The 18332-nt window shown below is 55.6% G+C and overlaps 5 protein-coding genes across 5 annotated transcripts; 3 read left to right on the top strand and 2 right to left on the bottom strand.

Annotated features, from left to right (window-relative positions):
- Positions 1 to 1608: 1608 nt before the first annotated feature.
- Positions 1609 to 4664, top strand: EsH8_IV_001324 (peptidase S8/S53 domain-containing protein; the record flags this gene model as incomplete). Its single annotated transcript, XM_083266214.1, has 4 exons — positions 1609 to 1725; positions 1795 to 2379; positions 2649 to 3496; positions 3554 to 4664. The coding sequence occupies 4 exons, from the start codon at positions 1609 to 1611 to the stop codon at positions 4662 to 4664; spliced, it is 2661 nt and encodes an 886-aa protein (XP_083125109.1).
- Positions 4665 to 5381: 717 nt separating this feature from the next.
- EsH8_IV_001323 (SDR family oxidoreductase) lies at positions 5382 to 6433 on the bottom strand (the record flags this gene model as incomplete). The annotated part of the gene is made up of 3 exons (XM_083266213.1): positions 5382 to 5580; positions 5642 to 6179; positions 6322 to 6433. 3 exons carry the CDS (start codon positions 6431 to 6433, stop codon positions 5382 to 5384), a joined length of 849 nt encoding a protein of 282 aa, XP_083125108.1.
- A 3382-nt stretch (positions 6434 to 9815) lies between these two features.
- EsH8_IV_001322 (uncharacterized protein) lies at positions 9816 to 10837 on the top strand (the record flags this gene model as incomplete). Its single annotated transcript, XM_083266212.1, has 2 exons — positions 9816 to 10464; positions 10524 to 10837. The coding sequence occupies 2 exons, from the start codon at positions 9816 to 9818 to the stop codon at positions 10835 to 10837; spliced, it is 963 nt and encodes a 320-aa protein (XP_083125107.1).
- A 1871-nt stretch (positions 10838 to 12708) lies between these two features.
- EsH8_IV_001321 (uncharacterized protein) lies at positions 12709 to 13722 on the top strand (the record flags this gene model as incomplete). The annotated part of the gene is made up of 1 exon (XM_083266211.1): positions 12709 to 13722. The coding sequence occupies one exon, from the start codon at positions 12709 to 12711 to the stop codon at positions 13720 to 13722; it is 1014 nt and encodes a 337-aa protein (XP_083125106.1).
- Positions 13723 to 16394: 2672 nt separating this feature from the next.
- Positions 16395 to 17297, bottom strand: EsH8_IV_001320 (uncharacterized protein; the record flags this gene model as incomplete). The annotated part of the gene is made up of 1 exon (XM_083266210.1): positions 16395 to 17297. The coding sequence occupies one exon, from the start codon at positions 17295 to 17297 to the stop codon at positions 16395 to 16397; it is 903 nt and encodes a 300-aa protein (XP_083125105.1).
- Positions 17298 to 18332: the final 1035 nt, after the last annotated feature.

Below are 18332 nucleotides of genomic sequence, written 5' to 3'. Positions count from 1 at the left end.
CTTGTCGCCTTGTCCCGGTCCTCAATCCGGCGTTGAACCGTTCACCTACTCCGTACACTAAACTTTTTGGATATCGGCAAGCAGCCCTGGAGATGGGAACTGTCGCTGGCGTGCGAGATACAACATCCAACGCAATCGCGTGAACCCACTGCGCAGCCAGGATAATCGTCCCCGCGTGGATGCTGCCGTGGTATCCGTATGGTGCCTGAGCTGCTTGAGCTCCACACTACACGAGAGCCATTCAGGCACGCACCAAACAGCGCTCACCATGCGCTGCTACCACGGCAGTAGGAGGCCTTGGCCTCTTGGCCCCCGGGGAGCGTTGCAACGACGCACAGCTGTCCTCGGGGAACCAACGAGCATGAGGACGGTCCATGTTCAGTTTAACAAGAAGCAATCGCGGCGTTTCGAAGCCGGATGGCGACTGTCCTCTGACATTCCGATAACAAACTGACCCTCTTCCGGCAATCTTGCTTCTGGCCACTGACATTGGAGAACGAACACCCCGCGGCCAGTTGACGGACATGTCCTGCGCTTGTATCGTCGACATGCCATATGGAGCCGTCACCGATGATACTCAAACCATCCAATGTCCTTTTGCCGTCTGCAACGGGCAGTCCCCTGCCTGTGCCACCTAACCTTCTTGGGCCTTCTCGACGCACTCAACGGCTACGCTCACGAGGCACGCATAGGTGCTGTGGCGTTGCAGGCTTGCTGCCCAGAGATCTCGAAAAGAAGACAAATCCGATCTCCCGCTTCTGCCAATCGCTCTTCAACGATAGCTAGCTCGACGCTAGAGCCGAGCCGAGGCCAGCTCGCCACCAAATGGACGCCACAGAATAAAGTGCCCCTAAACTCATATCCAGGTCCACTGCACACTCGACCAGGGAGTCCCCTCCATCAGCTTTCATTGACTTCACCAACGACATACGGAGACAATTGCCCAGATAGGAAGGCCATCTAGCTAGATTGTCCACACAAAAGCTCCAATGACAGGGGCCGATTAATCAATCCTGCTCCCCTCCCCTACCAGTAAGAAGCCCCGTTAAGGCAGCTCACAAAGCATCTTTACTAGGTAATATGTTGATCGTCGGTGGCTCCTTTTCCTCTGTCGCGTGTCGTTACACGCTGTAGATTGCCTTTGAGGCGATATGCACCCTGCAATTTCTTATTTCCTGACCCGTCGCTTGTGCTCAGGATCTCCATGTCTGGCCCTGGTCCATGATCCCATTCATCCCTGCTCGCAACCCCCGGCCGCTATCGCGAGCCATATTCCCACCGCGCCTTGCACCCTCGCATTGCCTCTGCTTTGGCGTCTCTCTCCGTCCACCTGCCCGGGCGAGCAAGCGCCTGCCCGGATGTGCCCCCATTCATTTCATGACGACAACGACAGGACCCAGTCTTGCCGTCCATCCTGAGGAGCCCGCATGAAGAGGACCGTCTTGGCCATGGGGCGCTCCCGGGCGATTGCCCCCCGCCGAAGCTTGGTCTTCACGCGACGCTATCTCGATGGACTTATAAAAGTTCTACCCCCCGGCGCGCTACACTCTTGATGATTCTGTTCTCGCCAGCTCCGGTCTCTCCCACGTCATCCGTCAGCCAAACAAAATGGTCAGAAGCAGTCTCTTGCTGCCGCTCCTTGCGGCGGCCTCCGCCGTCCAGGGCAAGACCCCTTCCCCCAAGACCGTCGCCGGTGCCTTCATCGTCGAGTTGGAGGATGGTCAGGTTAGTGAAGCGCCAATGTTTTAGTCTGCCACACAGGGAAAACAAGTCACTCACCAGTAACACCAACAGGATGCCTCCGATTTCTACACAGAGGCCGACGCCGACGCCGTCACCCGCATGAACCTGACCTACTCCCTCTTCAAGGGCGCGTCGATTCAGTTCAAGAACATCGACACCGCCGACCAGAAGGCCGCAAAGCTGGCGCAGCTTCCCTCGGTCAAGAACATCTGGCCCGTCAGGACCTACAGCATCCCCCAGCCCGAGATTGTCTGGACCGGCAAGCAGGGCCGCGACTACGTCGACCTGCAAAGGCGACAGGAGGGCCCCGATGTCTTCTCGACGCACGTCATGACCCAGGTCGACAAGCTTCACGCTGATGGCATTACTGGCAAGGGCATCAAGGTCGCCGTCATCGATACTGGCATTGACTACCTTCACCCCGCTCTCGGCGGGTGCTTCGGCCCCGATTGCCTGGTCAGCTACGGAACTGACTTCGTCGGTGATGCCTACGACGGCTTCAACGAGCACTTCCCTGACCCTGACCCTATGGACTGCGGTGGTCACGGAACCCACGTCGCCGGCATCATCGCCGCTCAGACCAACCCCTTCGGGTTCACTGGCACTGCTCCCGGTGTCACCCTTGGTGCTTACAAGGTATGTGATTTTTATTCATCGTTTTTCATTTTTAGTCCACAATTTGCTGCATGCCGCACCAAGCTACGCTTAACGTTTTGCTGCGCGCATGCATGTCACCTTGGCGGATGACGGGAGGGCCCTTAAGCTTTTGACCAATAAGTGGATCCGCGGCCCGATGCTAGAATTCCCGGTCGGAACCAAGTTTCCCAAGGGGTTTCTGGGAAGACGAACCAAATGCCTTCATTCTTCATTTTGAGATCCTATGCTAATATGAATCTTCCGATTAGGTCTTTGGCTGCGACGGTCAAGTCAGCAACGATATTCTCATTGCCGCCTACAACCGTGCCTACGAGGAGGGCAGCGACATCATCACTGCCTCCATCGGTGGTCCCTCTGGCTGGACTGACGAGCCTTGGGCCGCGACTGTTTCCAGAATCGTTGAGGCCGGTGTCCCTTGCACCGTCTCTGCCGGTAACTCTGGCGACCAGGGTATCTTCTTCGCTTCCACCGCCGCCAGCGGTAAGCATGTCACTGCCATCGCCTCCTTCGACAACGTCATTACCCCCGCCGTTCTCATCGAGAACACCTACGTCGTTGACGGTGGCGAGCCTAAGGGCTTCGCCTACACCCCCGGTGAGCCTGATAACTGGGGCGGTGTTGAGCTTCCTCTCTGGGCTCTCACCACCGACTCTACCTCGGCTACTGCCCTCGGCTGCGACGCTTACCCTGATGACACCCCTGACCTGAGCAACAAGATTGTTCTTGTCAAGAGAGGAACTTGCACCTTCGTTGCCAAGGCCCAGAACGCTGCTGCTAAGGGTGCCAAGTACATCATTCTCTACAACAACGTCCCCGGTGCCGGTTCCGTCACCGTCACCAGTGTCCCCGAGATCCTCGCCATCGGCATGACCACCCCCGATGTCGGTGCTACTTGGCTCGCGGCCCTTGCCGCCGGATCCGAGGTTGTTCTCCAGATGACCGATCCCGCCGAGGCTGAGCAGATTCTCACCCAGTCTAACAACACCGCCACTGGCGGCTCCGTTTCTTCCTTCAGCTCATGGGGCCCTAACTGGGACGCCCACCTGAAGCCTCAGTTCGGTGCCGTTGGAGGCAGCGTCCTCGCGACCTACCCCAGGTAAATGACCCTTTTTGTAGCTAAAGCTGTGAACAACCGAATTCTAACAATCTATAGGGCCCTGGGAAGCTACGCTGTCCTCTCTGGTACCTCCATGTCTTGCCCCCAGACCGCCGGTATCGTCGCCCTGATCGCCGAGGTCCGCAAGACTCTCGACCCTGCTACCATCGAGAACCTGCTTTCCGCACACGCCAACCCCGTCAAGTTCAACTACGGCACCGGCCCTGACGATCTCCTGGCCCCTGTTCCCCAGCAGGGCGGTGGTCTTGTCCAGGCCTACGATGCTGCCTACTCCACTGTCATCCTCAGCGTCTCCGGCCTCTCCTTCAACGACACCGACAACTTCATCCCTGAGCTTAACTTCACTATCAAGAACACCGGTTCCGAGAGCGTCACCTACGACCTGAGCAACGTCGGCGCCGCCACTGCCTACACCTTCGAGGCTGCCGGAGATCTCTTCCCCGCCCTCTTCCCCAACGAGCTGACCGCCGAGTACGCTACCCTGGCCTTCAGCGAGTCCAAGGTTGACGTTCCCGCCGGCGGAGAGGCAACCATCTTGGTTACCCCTACTCCCCCTACCCTCGATGGCGGACGTTTGCCCGTCTGGTCTGGCTACATCGCCCTTAACGGCTCCGACGGCTCCAGCATCTCCCTGCCCTACCAGGGTATTTCTGGCAGCCTGCACAGCCACGTCACCCTGGACCAGGCTCTGTTGACCACCTCCACCAGCGCCAAGGCCGAGGAGTACGAGCCTGTCCCCAGCAACCACACCTACATCCTCCCTGCCCAGGGCACGGCCAACGAGACCCAGGCCGAGATCGCCGCTCTCGCCATCAACATGGCTTTCGGCTCCGCCTTCGTCCGCGCGGACCTCGTCCCCCTCACCACCTGCCCTCCCAACGCCACCAAGGAGGTCTGGGGTATCAAGACCATCGGCCAGCCCCGATCCTTCCCTTACCTGTATGTCTCCCGCGGTGTCTTCGCCGTCAACTTTGACGGTCAGCTTGACGATGGCTCGTACGCCCCTGCCGGCAAGTACAAGTTCGCCATCAAGGCCCTTCGCGTCTTTGGTGACGCCTCCAAGCTCGAGGAGTACGACACCACCGAGAGTGAGCCTTTCCGTATCGTCTACGCCAGCGCCAACACCACGGCCGCTGCTAGACATTAAAATGGTGTATATGTGCCACGATAGTATATAACGTGTCTGAGCGACATCCCTTTTCTTGTAGAAATACTTTTTAGTCAGGAATAATATCTGATATCTGTTTAATGCATGCCCTTGTTACTCTGCAATTGTATATTCGACTTAAAGTGTTGTTGGTTAACCACGCCACCAAGCAGGGGCGTTGTGAACTAAACACAACCGTTTCATGGACCATGACGTGCTACAATGCCAGGATTCTTCTTAGTCGACTTCTCTCGCAAAAAAAGCCTGAACCTTACTTACCTTTGGCAGCTCCGATCATGCCCGTATATACAATACATAGTTAGTTTCGCTCGCGATTGCTGTACCGGCTGCTGTTGTGTAGACCTGTTCTCGCCTCTTTACTAGTAGGTAGATTGCCCGCATTTTGTACCGACTCGGTTAAGAAGGCGTGTCAAAATGTATCACAGTGAGAGTTTTTTTGACAATTTAAAGATAGTTATGTGCCTAGCATAAAAACAGCTTTGATCAAATCCGAAAGAGAAGTAGTATGCAAGACCGAGCAAGTACCTGGATGAATGCCACAGTCACGTTCATGAAAGAATGGCAGCGGTGGCACAAAGCAAAGTGTGGGGAAGGTCTTTATTGGATATATCCCTTGTCATAAATCTAAAATGTACAGTGATCCAATCTACTGGTACCCGTCGTACGAGCCATTACTCCGATTACATTAAGTATTGTTTACATGCAGGCGGCACCGTCGATGCCGAGGACCTTGCCGTTGATCCACTCACCATCCTGGGAAGCCAGGAAGCAGACCACGCGGGCAATGTCGATGGGGAGACCGACACGGTGCAGGGGGGACCAGCCAGCGGCGTACTCATCGACTCCCTCGTCGTCGAGCTCGGCACCACCGGGAATGTACTCACGGCAGACGTCACTTGAGCTAGGTTAGCAGCGTGTTCTAAAAGTGTGTATAGATGCCATGGGAAAGTTCTTACCGGTACATGTCGGTCTTGATGCCACCGGGGGCGACAGCGTTGACAGTGATCTTCTTGTCACCGAAGTCGATGGCCATGCAGCGGACGAAGGTCTCGATGGTACCCTTGGAGCCGGAGTAGACGGCGTGCTTGGGGACACCCTTGGCCTGGCCAGTGATGGAGCCCATCAGGATGACGCGGCCACCGATCTCGAGGTTCTTGTAGGCCTCACGGGCGACGAAGAACTGTCCACGGGTGTTGATGGCGAAGACACGGTCGAACTCCTCGGGGGTGACATCCTTGACGTGGCCGAAAGAGACGACACCGCTGTTGGAGCAGACGATGTGCAGCTTGCCGAAGATCTTCTTGGCCTCGGCGAACATGCTGACGATCTGGTCAACGTCGGAGACGTTGGCCTTGATGGAAGCGGCGTCGGAGCCGGACTTCTTGATGGCCTGGACGACCTCCTCGGCGGTCTCGGCGCTGTTGGCGTAGTTGACAATGACCTTTGCGCCACGACGGCCGAGCTCCAGAGCCATCTCGCGACCAATGCCACGGCCTAAATGGACCAATGCGTTAGCGGATTGAAAGCCAAACGGACAGACCCCGGAAATGCACCCCGCAATTTGGATGGAAGTTTGCCGATGCTCGGATGCGGGCCTCCTGAAGGATGCAATTCCGTTGGAATCAGATGAACGTACCGGCACCGGTCACAAGAGCAACCTTGCCCTCAAGGGACGCAGAGCCCAGACCGAGAGGGCCGGGGATGGCATCGTACTTGGAACCCTTGTTGTCACTGGTAATGCCAGGCATTTTGATGGATTTGAAGGTTGGTTGGGATTGGAGAAGTGGTGTAGGGCTGATGAAAGCTGGTTCGTCGAGAGACCGAGGAGGTGATTGATGGAATGAGTGATTGAGTTCTGCTGGATGTTTCGAGATTGGATTTGGAGATGGATTTCACAGTCTTAAATACGGCATTTGGCCATCATGAAGAATTGTTTCTATTCTCGCATTTGGAAGCGCCTCAACTGAGGGCGCTTTGTCCCGGAGGCCCGTGGAGAGCCGGGCGGACTTGGACGTGCGTATCGGACGTCCGTGAAACGACACCGTCCCAGGTGCTAGCCCAACTGCACATCGCTTCCCGCAACAAAAAGCGAGGGCCGAATGCACGCCACTGGTCCATCCCTATTCTTTTTGGGCTGATCGACCCTGAGCTAGCGCCAGTCGGCCGGCTCTCCTGGCGCTCCCCGGCCGACCCGCGCTTGGCTGAACTTTTCCTCTGGCTGCCCCTATTGTCTGGTGTTGCGCGCGCCCGGACCGGGCCCAGAACGCAAGCCAAGGCAGCCTGTCCCACCGCTACGGACCCCTTTGCCCGGCCTTTCACCCACACACAAAGGCTGCTGTGGCTTCTTGTTGGACGTATCACCATGGCAAGCCGCTGGTTCGCTATCGCGTTCAGCGCGATCCCTCTAGGGGGCCCGTGGCTGGTGGCGCTGGACCACCTTACTCGCGCTCCCTCGCTATTCGGACGACATGCAGGCCCCCGATGCGCATTGGTGACTATGGGGCCCCGATGGCGTCGGAAGGGCTGCGATGGTCTCAGGACGGGTGGGTTTGGGGTCCCTCCCCAGGCCATCCTCCGCATCTTAGCACACGGGTCACAATAATAGAACAACATGAAGGGTTGAGGTTGCTGGTCAACCGTGGGGCATGTCTCCACCACGGGTCTCAACGTCGTCCAAGAAGATCTGTGCTACGTCCGTACATGGGACCGCATTTAGGTGTGAGAAGAAGAAGAACACTCTCAACCCGGATTTGCCTGGGAATCCGCTCGCCGTCCCCACAAGCGGTCCCGCCTCGCCTCTCCTCCTCTCGCCGCCGAGGCCGAGGCCGATGATGGTCGACCGACATGCCTGACCGACGAAAGGACTACGCAAGCCGACGGTCTTGGCTCTTTCAATGGGTATGTACGTGTATGCTACAGACCCCGCCCGATGACGAGGTGCTGCATGAAGAAGAAAAGTATTCCTCCTGTCTCGCGAGCTCGCGCTCTTATGATGCCGAAGAATGAGTTCCGGGGTTGTGGGGATCAAGTTCCGGGGCATTCGCTCGAGGCCCGGCAATCGGTTCTGAACTCCCAACGGCAACGGTGCCATCACGAGGTCTTTGCCTGGCCGGCCCCGTCGTGGGATGTTCCGTCGAAGCTGTGGCACAAACCCCATGCCAGCTCAGCTTGCTTTAGTCTTTAGTCGGGAACGGGACGGGCCCTCTCCCGGCCGGTTTCATTCCAGGCGCCCACCCGGCCGTCTCAGGCTGCCGGGGGGAAAAGCAACCCACCCCGGCCTACCGCTGAGTTTGTGCGATCACTCGTTAATGACCCCGGCCGAAATGTTTGAGCTAGTGGTCGCGTTCCCTCCGAGGACCGGCGCTCTAGGGAACATCCTCGCTGGCGAGATTTCCTTTTAGGGTAATCGCGTCAGGGTGCCACTCCGAGACATGCCATGTGGCTGGATCTTCCGGGGTTGTTTGTGGTTGCCTAACAACTTGACAAATTGTTTCGATTTCCCAATGTTTTGCGAGTTTCGCAACAAATCTGGGCCGATCTTTGACGATCTATATCTTGGTCGGGGACAAAGGCAGGTCTTGTCCACACGCTTTACAACTTTCATGGTATTCTGCTCGGCTTCATCATCATGAATATTTCCCCTCGCGGCTTAAACTGTGAGTTTAAAACACAATAAAAATTCCATCGAAAATGAATTGGTCTCAAAACAAAATGGATCCGAATTACAGTCTGCCAGGACTCTCATACAGCACGTTTACAGTCATTGACTCCGCTCACTCTCGGACAGGCGAAGATGCTCACACTACATGGTTGACTGACAATCCTCCCGTTGACAATCCTACCGGGGCTCCCGCCACGAAGCGGATCTTTTTCTTGGATTCAGAAATCACCATCTCTCTCATTGACCGGTGCTGTATTCTTGGGAATGAGCGTTCAAACTCTGCGAACAAGGACAACAAGAAGTGGATTTCGATGGAATAAGTATTCCTTGCCGGGTCGGTGGTTTGGATGCAGGCCTGCATCCTGGCTGCCCCCCCGGGGGCTTGTTCCTCGTTTCTTGGCCTCACATGTTGCATCGCCCGATTCAAATTTGTTCGTTGAGGTTTTCAACGGTGAGCCGACGCTGTGTGTCCACTCTGGAAATTTGAAAAAAAGATCCTGTCAGCCTGTCAGCAGTACTCCCAATTGGGACATCGCATCACTTCCAACCATGACAAACTTTTCTCGTATTATTTTTAGCCGATTAGTTGGCAGGGCTTATCTTAGGTGCCCCCAGCTGAGCAACCAAGAAATCCGCAGGCGATCCTTCAGAAGTGCAAAGCCACAGCCTTTCAACGGCCCAAAAACCCACTTACTTTGCATTTGCACTACAGCACGACATCCGTCACCGAGTGGCGGTCCTCGATCCAAGACAAAAACGGCGGCAGACGTATCATGAACTTGTGGCGACGCAATGAAGTCTCATAATCGTAGTCATCAGCACGGCTTGTCCTCTCATAATGACCGTTCTCGTCGTCGCAATCGTCAACCCCGCTTGCCTCTGGGGCGAATTCATTGGACGAAAGTCTTGAAAAATTCCACATGAGCGTGGCAGACACTTCCCATGTCCCAAAAATTGCACCTTGGCCAGGTCTCATTCCGCACCCGGCGTAGCTAGGCTTGGGGCCCCATCGCTTACTCCAGATGCCAAGTAGCCTTTAACCTGGGCTGGTTGCCCCCAAAGAGGCTGTGGAGCCTCAACTGCAAGGTTGTGGCATCCTTCCAGGCGCTATCAGCGACGATATTTGTCTGCCTGCTGCAGAAGCTGACGGTTTTAGGTGCATCTCCAGCAACGCCCCATTCGAACCCGGGTTGTCGAGTGATGACCCTGGTTGGTTCGGCGATCAGCCAGTTGGGGGCTTAGCCGCATTCCAGCTGCGGATCTCTCACGATTACGCTTATATACATCTCACTCGGGGTGTCTTGACTAACATCGGTATTCATGTCAGTCTCTTCAAGTTTTATTACTGAGGTCTTCCGCTTGAGCGCCTAGTACGACACGAAAATTCAAAACCCAGTTCGCAAAAGACGTTTTTGACCAAAAGAAGAAAACAAGAAAACCCCCCTAAATCACCACCCCCCGTCGACGAAATGTCAGTTAGTACCAGCCTGGGCCTGAGCTGCCCACGAGGCGGCGACTTCTACGTCTGCGCGGGCAACACGACCGAGTTCCTAGGCTGCTGCGCTTCGAACCCTTGCGCCGATGGCAGCGGGAAATGCCCGACCAAAGACTTGAGGGTATCGTCGTTCAACCCGGACAAATACGCAAACATCCCGCCTCAGGGATGCGACGATCCGAGACCTGCTAGCCTCTTCTTCTATACCTGCACCGGCAACGTCCCGTTCATCGGATGCTGCGCCAAGAACCCCTGTCAAGAATCCGATGGCCTCTGTCCGACGGACCACCTCATCCCAACGGTACTGAGCTCAGACAGCGTCAACCGAACAATATTCGCTCCTACTACATCCACAACGCCGTCTTCGTCTTCGACTTCGACTTCGACTCCCAATTCGTCATCCGGTGGCGGCCTCGCGACGGGAGCCATCGTCGGTATCGCCATTGGGGCTGCCGTGGCTATCGGTATTATCTTGGCAGTGATTTGGAGATGCGGTTGGCACTCCAGGAAGCGCAATGAAAGACGCGAGCCCGCATGGGAGCCCACCACTCAGAGTGCTCACCCGAATCACCAAGAGATGGGCTTCGCACCGCAGAGTCCTCCTCTCTATGACCCAGCACGTGGTAAGTTTTCATTCACAAACCTTCACTCCCAAGGGATGCACGACTAACATCATGCGCAGCATCTCATATCAGCTACGCATCAACCGCCGTTCCGAACTCATACGCCTCCACCTCACCGCACTCGCCCTACTTTCCCATCAAGCACCCGGGCTCGCCCATGACTGTCGACGATCGCCATCTATCAACCTACACAGACAGCAACGTGAGCTCACTCAGCGGCATCAACCCAAGGCACCTGAGCCAGTACTCTGCCGTGGGCGGCGTAGATTTGCATCCCGTTAGTGAATTGGATGGCATGGAACAACCACAACAAATAGTTGAATTGGGCGACGGCACTCCTGCGAATCAGTACAACAAAAATGGCCACCGATGAGGGCCAGTCACAATTACGAAAGTTATTTTACAAGCGGGGCGTTCAGTGTTAGAGGGGCAACGGTGCATTCAATTCCTTTAGTCGATTATGTAGTATTTGCGAACAGTTATGCCCTCAACTAGGCGATACGATTACGCACAGTCAATACTATAATTCATTAATCATGATATCAAGTTTCAAAGTTGGCATTGCGTCCCAGGCGATGAGATGTGAGTTTGTAGGACGTCAAATGAAGTGAGTGATAGCAGCTTCGGCCGCATCTCACACGTAAGCCCTCTCAGTCGGGGTTCTCCCCAATACGCCCCGTCCAAGCCGGATCTGGCTAACTTGCTGACAACTTGTGTCAGCTCGCGGATAGGACTAAATACGCTTGAGTTGTGGCCTCCTGCTATTGGGGAATCAGATGTCCTCCTTCTTTCGAAATGCGTGCATCAAGTGCTGACCAGGATCCTCGCGCAGCCAGTCAACTTCACTTTTGTACGAAGTCTTCCTGGCAGCGGAGTTGTTCCCTAGTGCGTTCCTAGTGCATCCTCCCGGAGTTCATGCTGGACATATTGTGATCTTCAGCCTCCTCGGTTTCCGGCCGTCTAACCGGCTGATTATTGGTTAGCTTGTGTTACAAATGCATTTGGATGTGTCGAGTATAAACATCCGCCCATCCTTGCTTACCCATCTTCAAATCTTTGCACCTTCACGATCTATATGATATTTATGGGGCCAAAAGTATTAGATGCATCCCTTTACGGAAATAAAGTTGGCCAAGCAAATAACCAAGATTAGGAATGTAATCGTATACTCCGTTCGGCGACATTTGTGGTCTCGGTAAGATGGGTGGTGGAGTATCTGATGTGGTGGGATGGTAGGTGCCCAATGCGGACTGGTTTGAGAAAAGTACTTATTACCTAAATTTTCTGCATCGGTCAATCAAATAAGACCCGCCTTGCTAGCTCAATCGGTAGAGCGTGAGACTCTTAATCTCAAGGTTGCGGGTTCGACCCCCGCGTGAGGCTCAAATCCTCACCGCGATTGACATAGTCATTCTTACGGGTTCTTTAGTTTTTCGACATTTTTTGTCAAGATGCTTTTTTTGTTACTTGTACATTCTTATTATTGCTTTCCATCCCCCGGTAAATTTGGTCTGGCCTATGTTGTTTCAACGTGCTTCCTTGATGAAGATCTGCTGGTAAGTTGACACTGAAAGTATGGTCAAGAATGAAGTGCTCTTCTGGCATTGATGTGTTTCCGAATTTCATACATAGGATGTAACAAGGTGATTCCTAGGTATAGTTGTTATACGTTGCATGTGTCTATCAAAAGAGACAGATATGCATGTCTTTGCCATGATATTCTTTTCAGACATGCCGGCGCTGCCTCTTCAAAGACTCTTGGGTTTCACGTGGACAACGAGTGAGAAATGGTATAAACTGACGAGTTCTACAATGAACCGAACAACCCGGATTCCAAGGAAGCATGACACGCCTCTTTGCAGGTACTTTCATACGGAATCGGGTCTCAGCAGGACATGCCGGCAACTTACAGGTTGCTACATTTGCTGCGACAGATAATTTTGAAGCTGCATATGAAAGGGGTCTTGTGAGGAAGATAACAAACAGCATAGAACGAAACAGGTTTGCATTCGATTACTTCATCCGTGCAGTTGCAAGATTGGCACATTGTACGAGACTTGCATCACTTGGTGACGCGAGTTACTTGGGAGTTTGCGATCAAATGATTCTATTTAGATCGTGGGCTCAACCACCACGCATCGTTCCATCGCGACCGACCAAATCCCGCAATCAATACCTAAATTTGACTACTACTCTCTGCCTTCGACTTATATTCAGAATTTGGGACTTACGACATCTCCCGTGATGCTTGGTGGGTACCCAAACCCGCGGGAGCGGCAGATTCATGATTACGAAGCCGCGCCGGCCACCTTGCGCACAACCATCGCCTTCGTCCTCCTCCTCTTCACGACCACGACGTTGGTTCTCGGTTGCGTTATAATTCTCTTCCCGGACCAGACAAGCCATTCCGCCCCTTGGATGGCTTTCATAGTCTCCACCGTAACCCTCTTTACGTTGTCGAGTCTCGTTGCGATACTGAGATGGTGTCACTACGCCCGGCCCCGCATGCCCAGGATGCCTGGCGACCCCTTCGCATCTCCTTCCGATGCATCCGAATTCCCACTTCGCTGGCGGGATTTGTTCGGGAGGAGAAGAATAGGCATATCCTCCCGCATCGGCATCCTCGTCACCTGGGCAACACGCAAGCTTGTCGGCGTGGCGGACCGGGTATTCGGGCATGGAATGCCGCCCCCCGAGCCCGAGACGGAGCTGCAGTCGGGTTTCGGCAACCCTGGTAGGGCTGAGACCAACGCCCCTCTAATGCAGTCGCGTCGGGAGTCACATGCCGGCCTCAACATCCCTGAGCCCACGGCGGCAGAGCCAAGCACCGCGGTTCAACCGTCCCTAGACGGAACGAGACCTGACAGTGAGCCGACGGGGTCAGTGTCATCCCAAACAACGACCAAGGTTGACTCTCGGGCGACCGATGATGACCGGAAGTTGCTTCCGTCCTTGACAAATCCCCACAAGTACAACAGCGACGGCCCGACGACCTCGGCGGCCAACAATGATCACCGGCGAGGCTCGCAACCGTCAGAGCCCGCCCGCACACCGCTGTATGCGCAAAGGGGTCTTAGACCGCTGTATGCGCAGCGTAATGCCCCAGACAGAAACACGTCGCTTCCTCGGCAGACCATTGCTCGCGGAGGCTTGGGCCGCGGTAGCCGAACCCATCCGTTGCAGAAAGAACCCCGCGCCTTCCCTTACCGAAGTGACGGGGACGAGGCTACAGAAAAATCACTAGACGATCACGCATGAAATATCCGTAGGGGGGGTCTGGGTAGCATGTATTCCTTTCATCCGGCTCGTTAGTGGCCACCCGTCTATTCATGTTTGTCCATGGTACAAGATGCTGGAAGGCAACCCAGTTTACATTCTATGAGAGGTATTTGTGCCAAAGCAGAACCATGAACCAGCGAGTCTTATTTGAAGAGACGGCAGAGAAGTAATGGAAAACCGGGCATTCAGAATGTAGAAATTAGATTCTGACACTCCAGCAACATTTGCAAAACCTATTTGTGATGTATCATGAGTTTGATTGTTCAGGGCTGTAAGAATGCACACATGCAAATGGTTCTCTCTTGGGAAAGCCATCGAGGTGGATTGGTTTGCGAATGTAATTCAGGCTCTTGGGGATGAGCTGAACTCTAACAGCCGAAATTCGGAATCAAACGATCAAAAGTGCGAATATCACAGTGGCTGTCTGTGGACGTGAGGGTTACACAAGGGACGTTGACCCAAAGCAATAGATGCGCACAACGCTATGGGGGCATCCGACTGACCCATGGGTTGGTTGCATGGATAAGCACTAGGGACTCCGAGCGATTAAGTCAACTGACTTCAGACAGCGGTCCAGACTTGGAAGCTTCGTCAAATCATCATCGTTATTCTTGACTGTTTCCAGAGGAAGGGTTTCACGACATGCAGACGTGACTTGGGCGACGAGAGCCACTCGCGCAGAACCCGCCAATACCAGAGCACGGCCGGGGCATTTTGCACAGAGTCGGGGCTATCGCCGATGAAAGGGGTGCCACGGATATGAGACCCTGTCACCCCATTCCCAAAACATGTCATCTGAATGACGACACATTGACAGCGAGAGAGCAATAGACTTGCTCAACAATCCATGTCATTTTACTTTCTCGAGAGATGAGACGAAAAGAGCTGGTGGTGCAGCCAAAGCAGAGACGCCTTGAGATCCTGGATTCCGGAATGCCCATGGCCACCGCAATCCCCCCCTTCAACTAAGCAGGAAGATTCTGCCCGCTGCCATCAGATCATCCCAAGGCAGAAAAGGGGAGCTTCAGCCAGCCGAAGTCTAATATTAGCCGGCCGGACCCAGGTTTCCACAGTGCCGCAGGGTCGCATCGCATTAGAGGGAGCGCATCACTCTACCCTCCCTCCAGTAGCTGCTGCCACTGCCCTTGCATACGGCACTGCATCCCGGGGGCATCCATTGCATATGCGCCAACATGACAGGCATGAAACAGGGCAAATTTCCTCTGCCTTGATTCCTGCATCTGCCAACGTGAACGCCGCCTCGCGCCCAGAGTCCATCGGGGTCTGGTAACGGGCAGACCACGCGATGATTGGGGGGGAGTAGGGGATCCCGCCGTGGGGACAATCTCTTTTTCCATCAGTGGACCAGGCCACCAGGGATTCAAAGCGAAAGCCTACGCTTTTCGCGGATGCACTAAGGTAGGCCCGGACCAGTGATGGCTCGCATCCCAATGTCCCTAGCACTGGCTCCAACAGCAGGCTTTTTTTTATCGGTAAATTGGAACCGGCGGCTTTCCGATACACGGCTAAAGGCGATTCTGGACGGCGCGCCCTCAACGGTGGTTCCAGGGGGGCTGGCTGGCCATACCAAACACAACGGAGTAGTTATAGCACACCCGCCGTTACACGCCAAATAGCGTTGACGCTGTAAGTGAGCATCCGCCGAGATCAGCACCAAGCCGCCGCGGGCCCACGAAGCTCGTCAATATCTGAACACTTAGTTTACTGCTACGACGACTAGACGTTCCGATATCAGCGGCTGGGTCGCGCCCGCGCATACGTTGCAGTTGCACCGGGTGCAACGCCGAAGTACGGGTGATTTACCGTCTCTTTGGCATCTCTGCCAATGGCAGGGGAAGAGTCGCATTCGGGACCATGGTATGCAACTCCAGCACAACTTTCATAGGCAGCGCAAACGGACGGGGGAAGAAACGTCTCATCGCGCGCCGTATCTCTCCGGCTCGGTCAGGGGGAGAGGGCCTTGGCTGAGAACAACGTTGTACCGTCGTTTCGGCTCTCAGCCCGAATATTAAAAAGAAGAAACACGCTGGGCGTTGCAACGGGACGGAGGATTTGGTCCTGTGCCCCCCCTGGCCGGCTCGAGTATAACGGCAGTATTAAGAGTGGTAATAATACTCTGTAGTCCACTTTAGACTATAGACCAACGTCGCTCTGCTGGGTCCGCGCTGCAGCCCAACTCCAACGTCATCGTTGTTGTACGTGAGCGCAGCTTTGACCGCGTTCCATCGAGAGACAATCCGCCCCCATGAGCGAACGCGCCATCCCCCCCCCCCCCCACCAATATCTCTCGTTTTATACTCCTCCACGGCCCGCGTCCCACAAAGCAACTTCAATCGGGATTCCCATGGTTGCAATCGAGCGATCCAGACATCGGAGGTCTGCCTGCTTCCAGACTGGCATGCTTCACCATCCCAGACGACACATTCGACGTCCACCGCAGGTCACTCTCACACTGGCCATTGATCATGATGTCGAGCGGGCAATGGGAGACGATCTCGTTTGAGGGGCGCCATCAGGCAACCCCCTGTCTCTTTCTCTCTCGATTCCATTCATCGCCGCCCTTTTCCTAGGGCCTTGACTATCCGTATCCCCCTGGTCGCTTCCCTCAACCCCTGCGATTTGAATAGCTCCTACAGCCCGTTCCCCCCGTCGTTACTAATCGTCGCCGTGCCGCCTCCCTCCGCCTCGGCCACAATCTTCGTCCTCACGACCCTGCCGCCCGCGTCCACGTAGATATTGCTAAACGCCTCGAGCCCGGGGTAGGGCGCGTACAGGTACTGCAGCTCGAACTCGACCGGCCGCCCGTCGACCGAGACGGTCCGGTTGTGCCCGGTGAAGGCCATGTCGCGGCTGTAGTACCCGACCACGCGCCTGCCGGTCTCGTCGCCGTTGTTGTCCAGGGACACGTCGAACATGGAGCCGTTCTGCGCGAGCACGCGGTTCGTGTGCGTGCGGCCGGAGAAGTCGTTGACCGAGTAGAGGATGTTGTTCTCGAGGCGGTACGTCAGGTCGCGCTTGGCCACGCTGCTCTCGGCGGGGTCCGTGACGGCGCCGACCGTCTTGTTGACGATGTCGCCGAGCCCGTCGCCCAGCGTGGCGATGATGGGGTTGAGGTCGATGCTCGTGAGCACGTCGTCGACCATCTTGACCACGTTCTCCAGCCGCGCCTCGAGCTCGACCTTTGCCGAGACGTTGTAGATGCCCAGCTTGACGCGGTCGATGCGCGCGTCGACGCCCGCCGAGAAGTGCAGCAGGTTGAGCACCTTTGCGTCGAGGTTGACCTTGGCCGTGATGTTCTGCACCTCGATGCTGATCTCGCCCACCGACACCGACGCGTTGAGGTACACGTCCGGGATCGGGTTGAGCGTGTCGATGCCCGTCTTGGTGTTGGCCGTCTCGTACACGGCCGACTCGTTGTCGCCGCGGCGCTCGAGGTGGTAGCCGAAGTAGCCGTCGCCCTTGGGCTCATCCTGGCCGAGGGCGAGGGTCGAGAGAGCGAGTAGGGCCGCCGCCCTGGTGACAAAGTAGCCCATGGTGAGGGGAGTGGTGAAGTCGAGGAAAGGAACGAACGGAGAGGGCTCTGTGAGCCTTTGGGCGATGTTTGAGACGACTAAAGGAGTGCCGCAGACGAACGAGCGAGTGCTGGCTGCGTGGAGGGGTGGAAGGGGGGGCCACAACGATACAAGTATGGTCTATCCGTACACACACATCCACCTGGTAGGGGGAGAAGGGTGTAAGTCTCAGAAGTGACGACGAGTGAGTGTGTGAGTGCTCCCCACTGTCATTGCCACTGCATCAAAGACCACATTAGTACGGCAACCGATGTATGATCTGAACCTTTGAGGAGTATTCCTCACTCTCCCCCCCGAAAGTCCACAACCTCTTGGAAGCCTCTCCGCACGCGGTGCGTCCCCCCCTCTTACCCTCTTCCCGGCCAATCCCCCGACTGGCCCAAACCCGCCCAAGACACACAGCCCTAGCTCGGCTTGTCGAGGTTATTCAATGCGACATGGCCAAAACCCACGCACGAGGGACGGCAATTTCCCATGCAAACTTGGAAGACATGGAATATTCCAAGGTTTTTTCGACATGCAGCCCATCGGCCCGGGGGCTTGCAGCATGTCTCGGCTTACATGACAGGCCCCCCCGCAGACCATCTCTCTCTGAAAGAGGGCGATGCGGCCGGGGGAGCACCGCCTTTTCGGTACCGCTGCCAATATCCGCACTAGACATGGGGCCGCATTGCATCAGTCCCCCCCCGCCGGGAGATGTGGATTGCATATGTGTGTGTGGGTGCGTGTATGTGTGTGTGAGTGTGACAGCTCCGCGATGGAGCAGGGTATGAAGGTAAAATGTACATCCTTGGAATCGGTGCAATCACGATCTCATGCCGCCTTACCTTATATCCCCCCCTCCCGTGAGCTCCATTGTCGCGAAAGGGGAGGGGGAGGTGGAAGTTATTCCACAGAGCTCCCCCCCAGCTTCAGGTCGATTCCCCGTTGCTCCCCCCTTCCTCTTCCTCGTCCTCGCCTGTTGTGTCGTCGTCGTTCCTTCAATCCCAAACACAC

This window comes from Colletotrichum jinshuiense, chromosome 4 (genome assembly GCF_051148585.1).
Source record: "Colletotrichum jinshuiense chromosome 4, complete sequence".
Classification (NCBI taxonomy): domain Eukaryota; kingdom Fungi; phylum Ascomycota; class Sordariomycetes; order Glomerellales; family Glomerellaceae; genus Colletotrichum; species Colletotrichum jinshuiense.
Note: the sequence above shows the minus strand (reverse complement) of the source record. Positions and strands in the feature narration are given on the sequence as shown.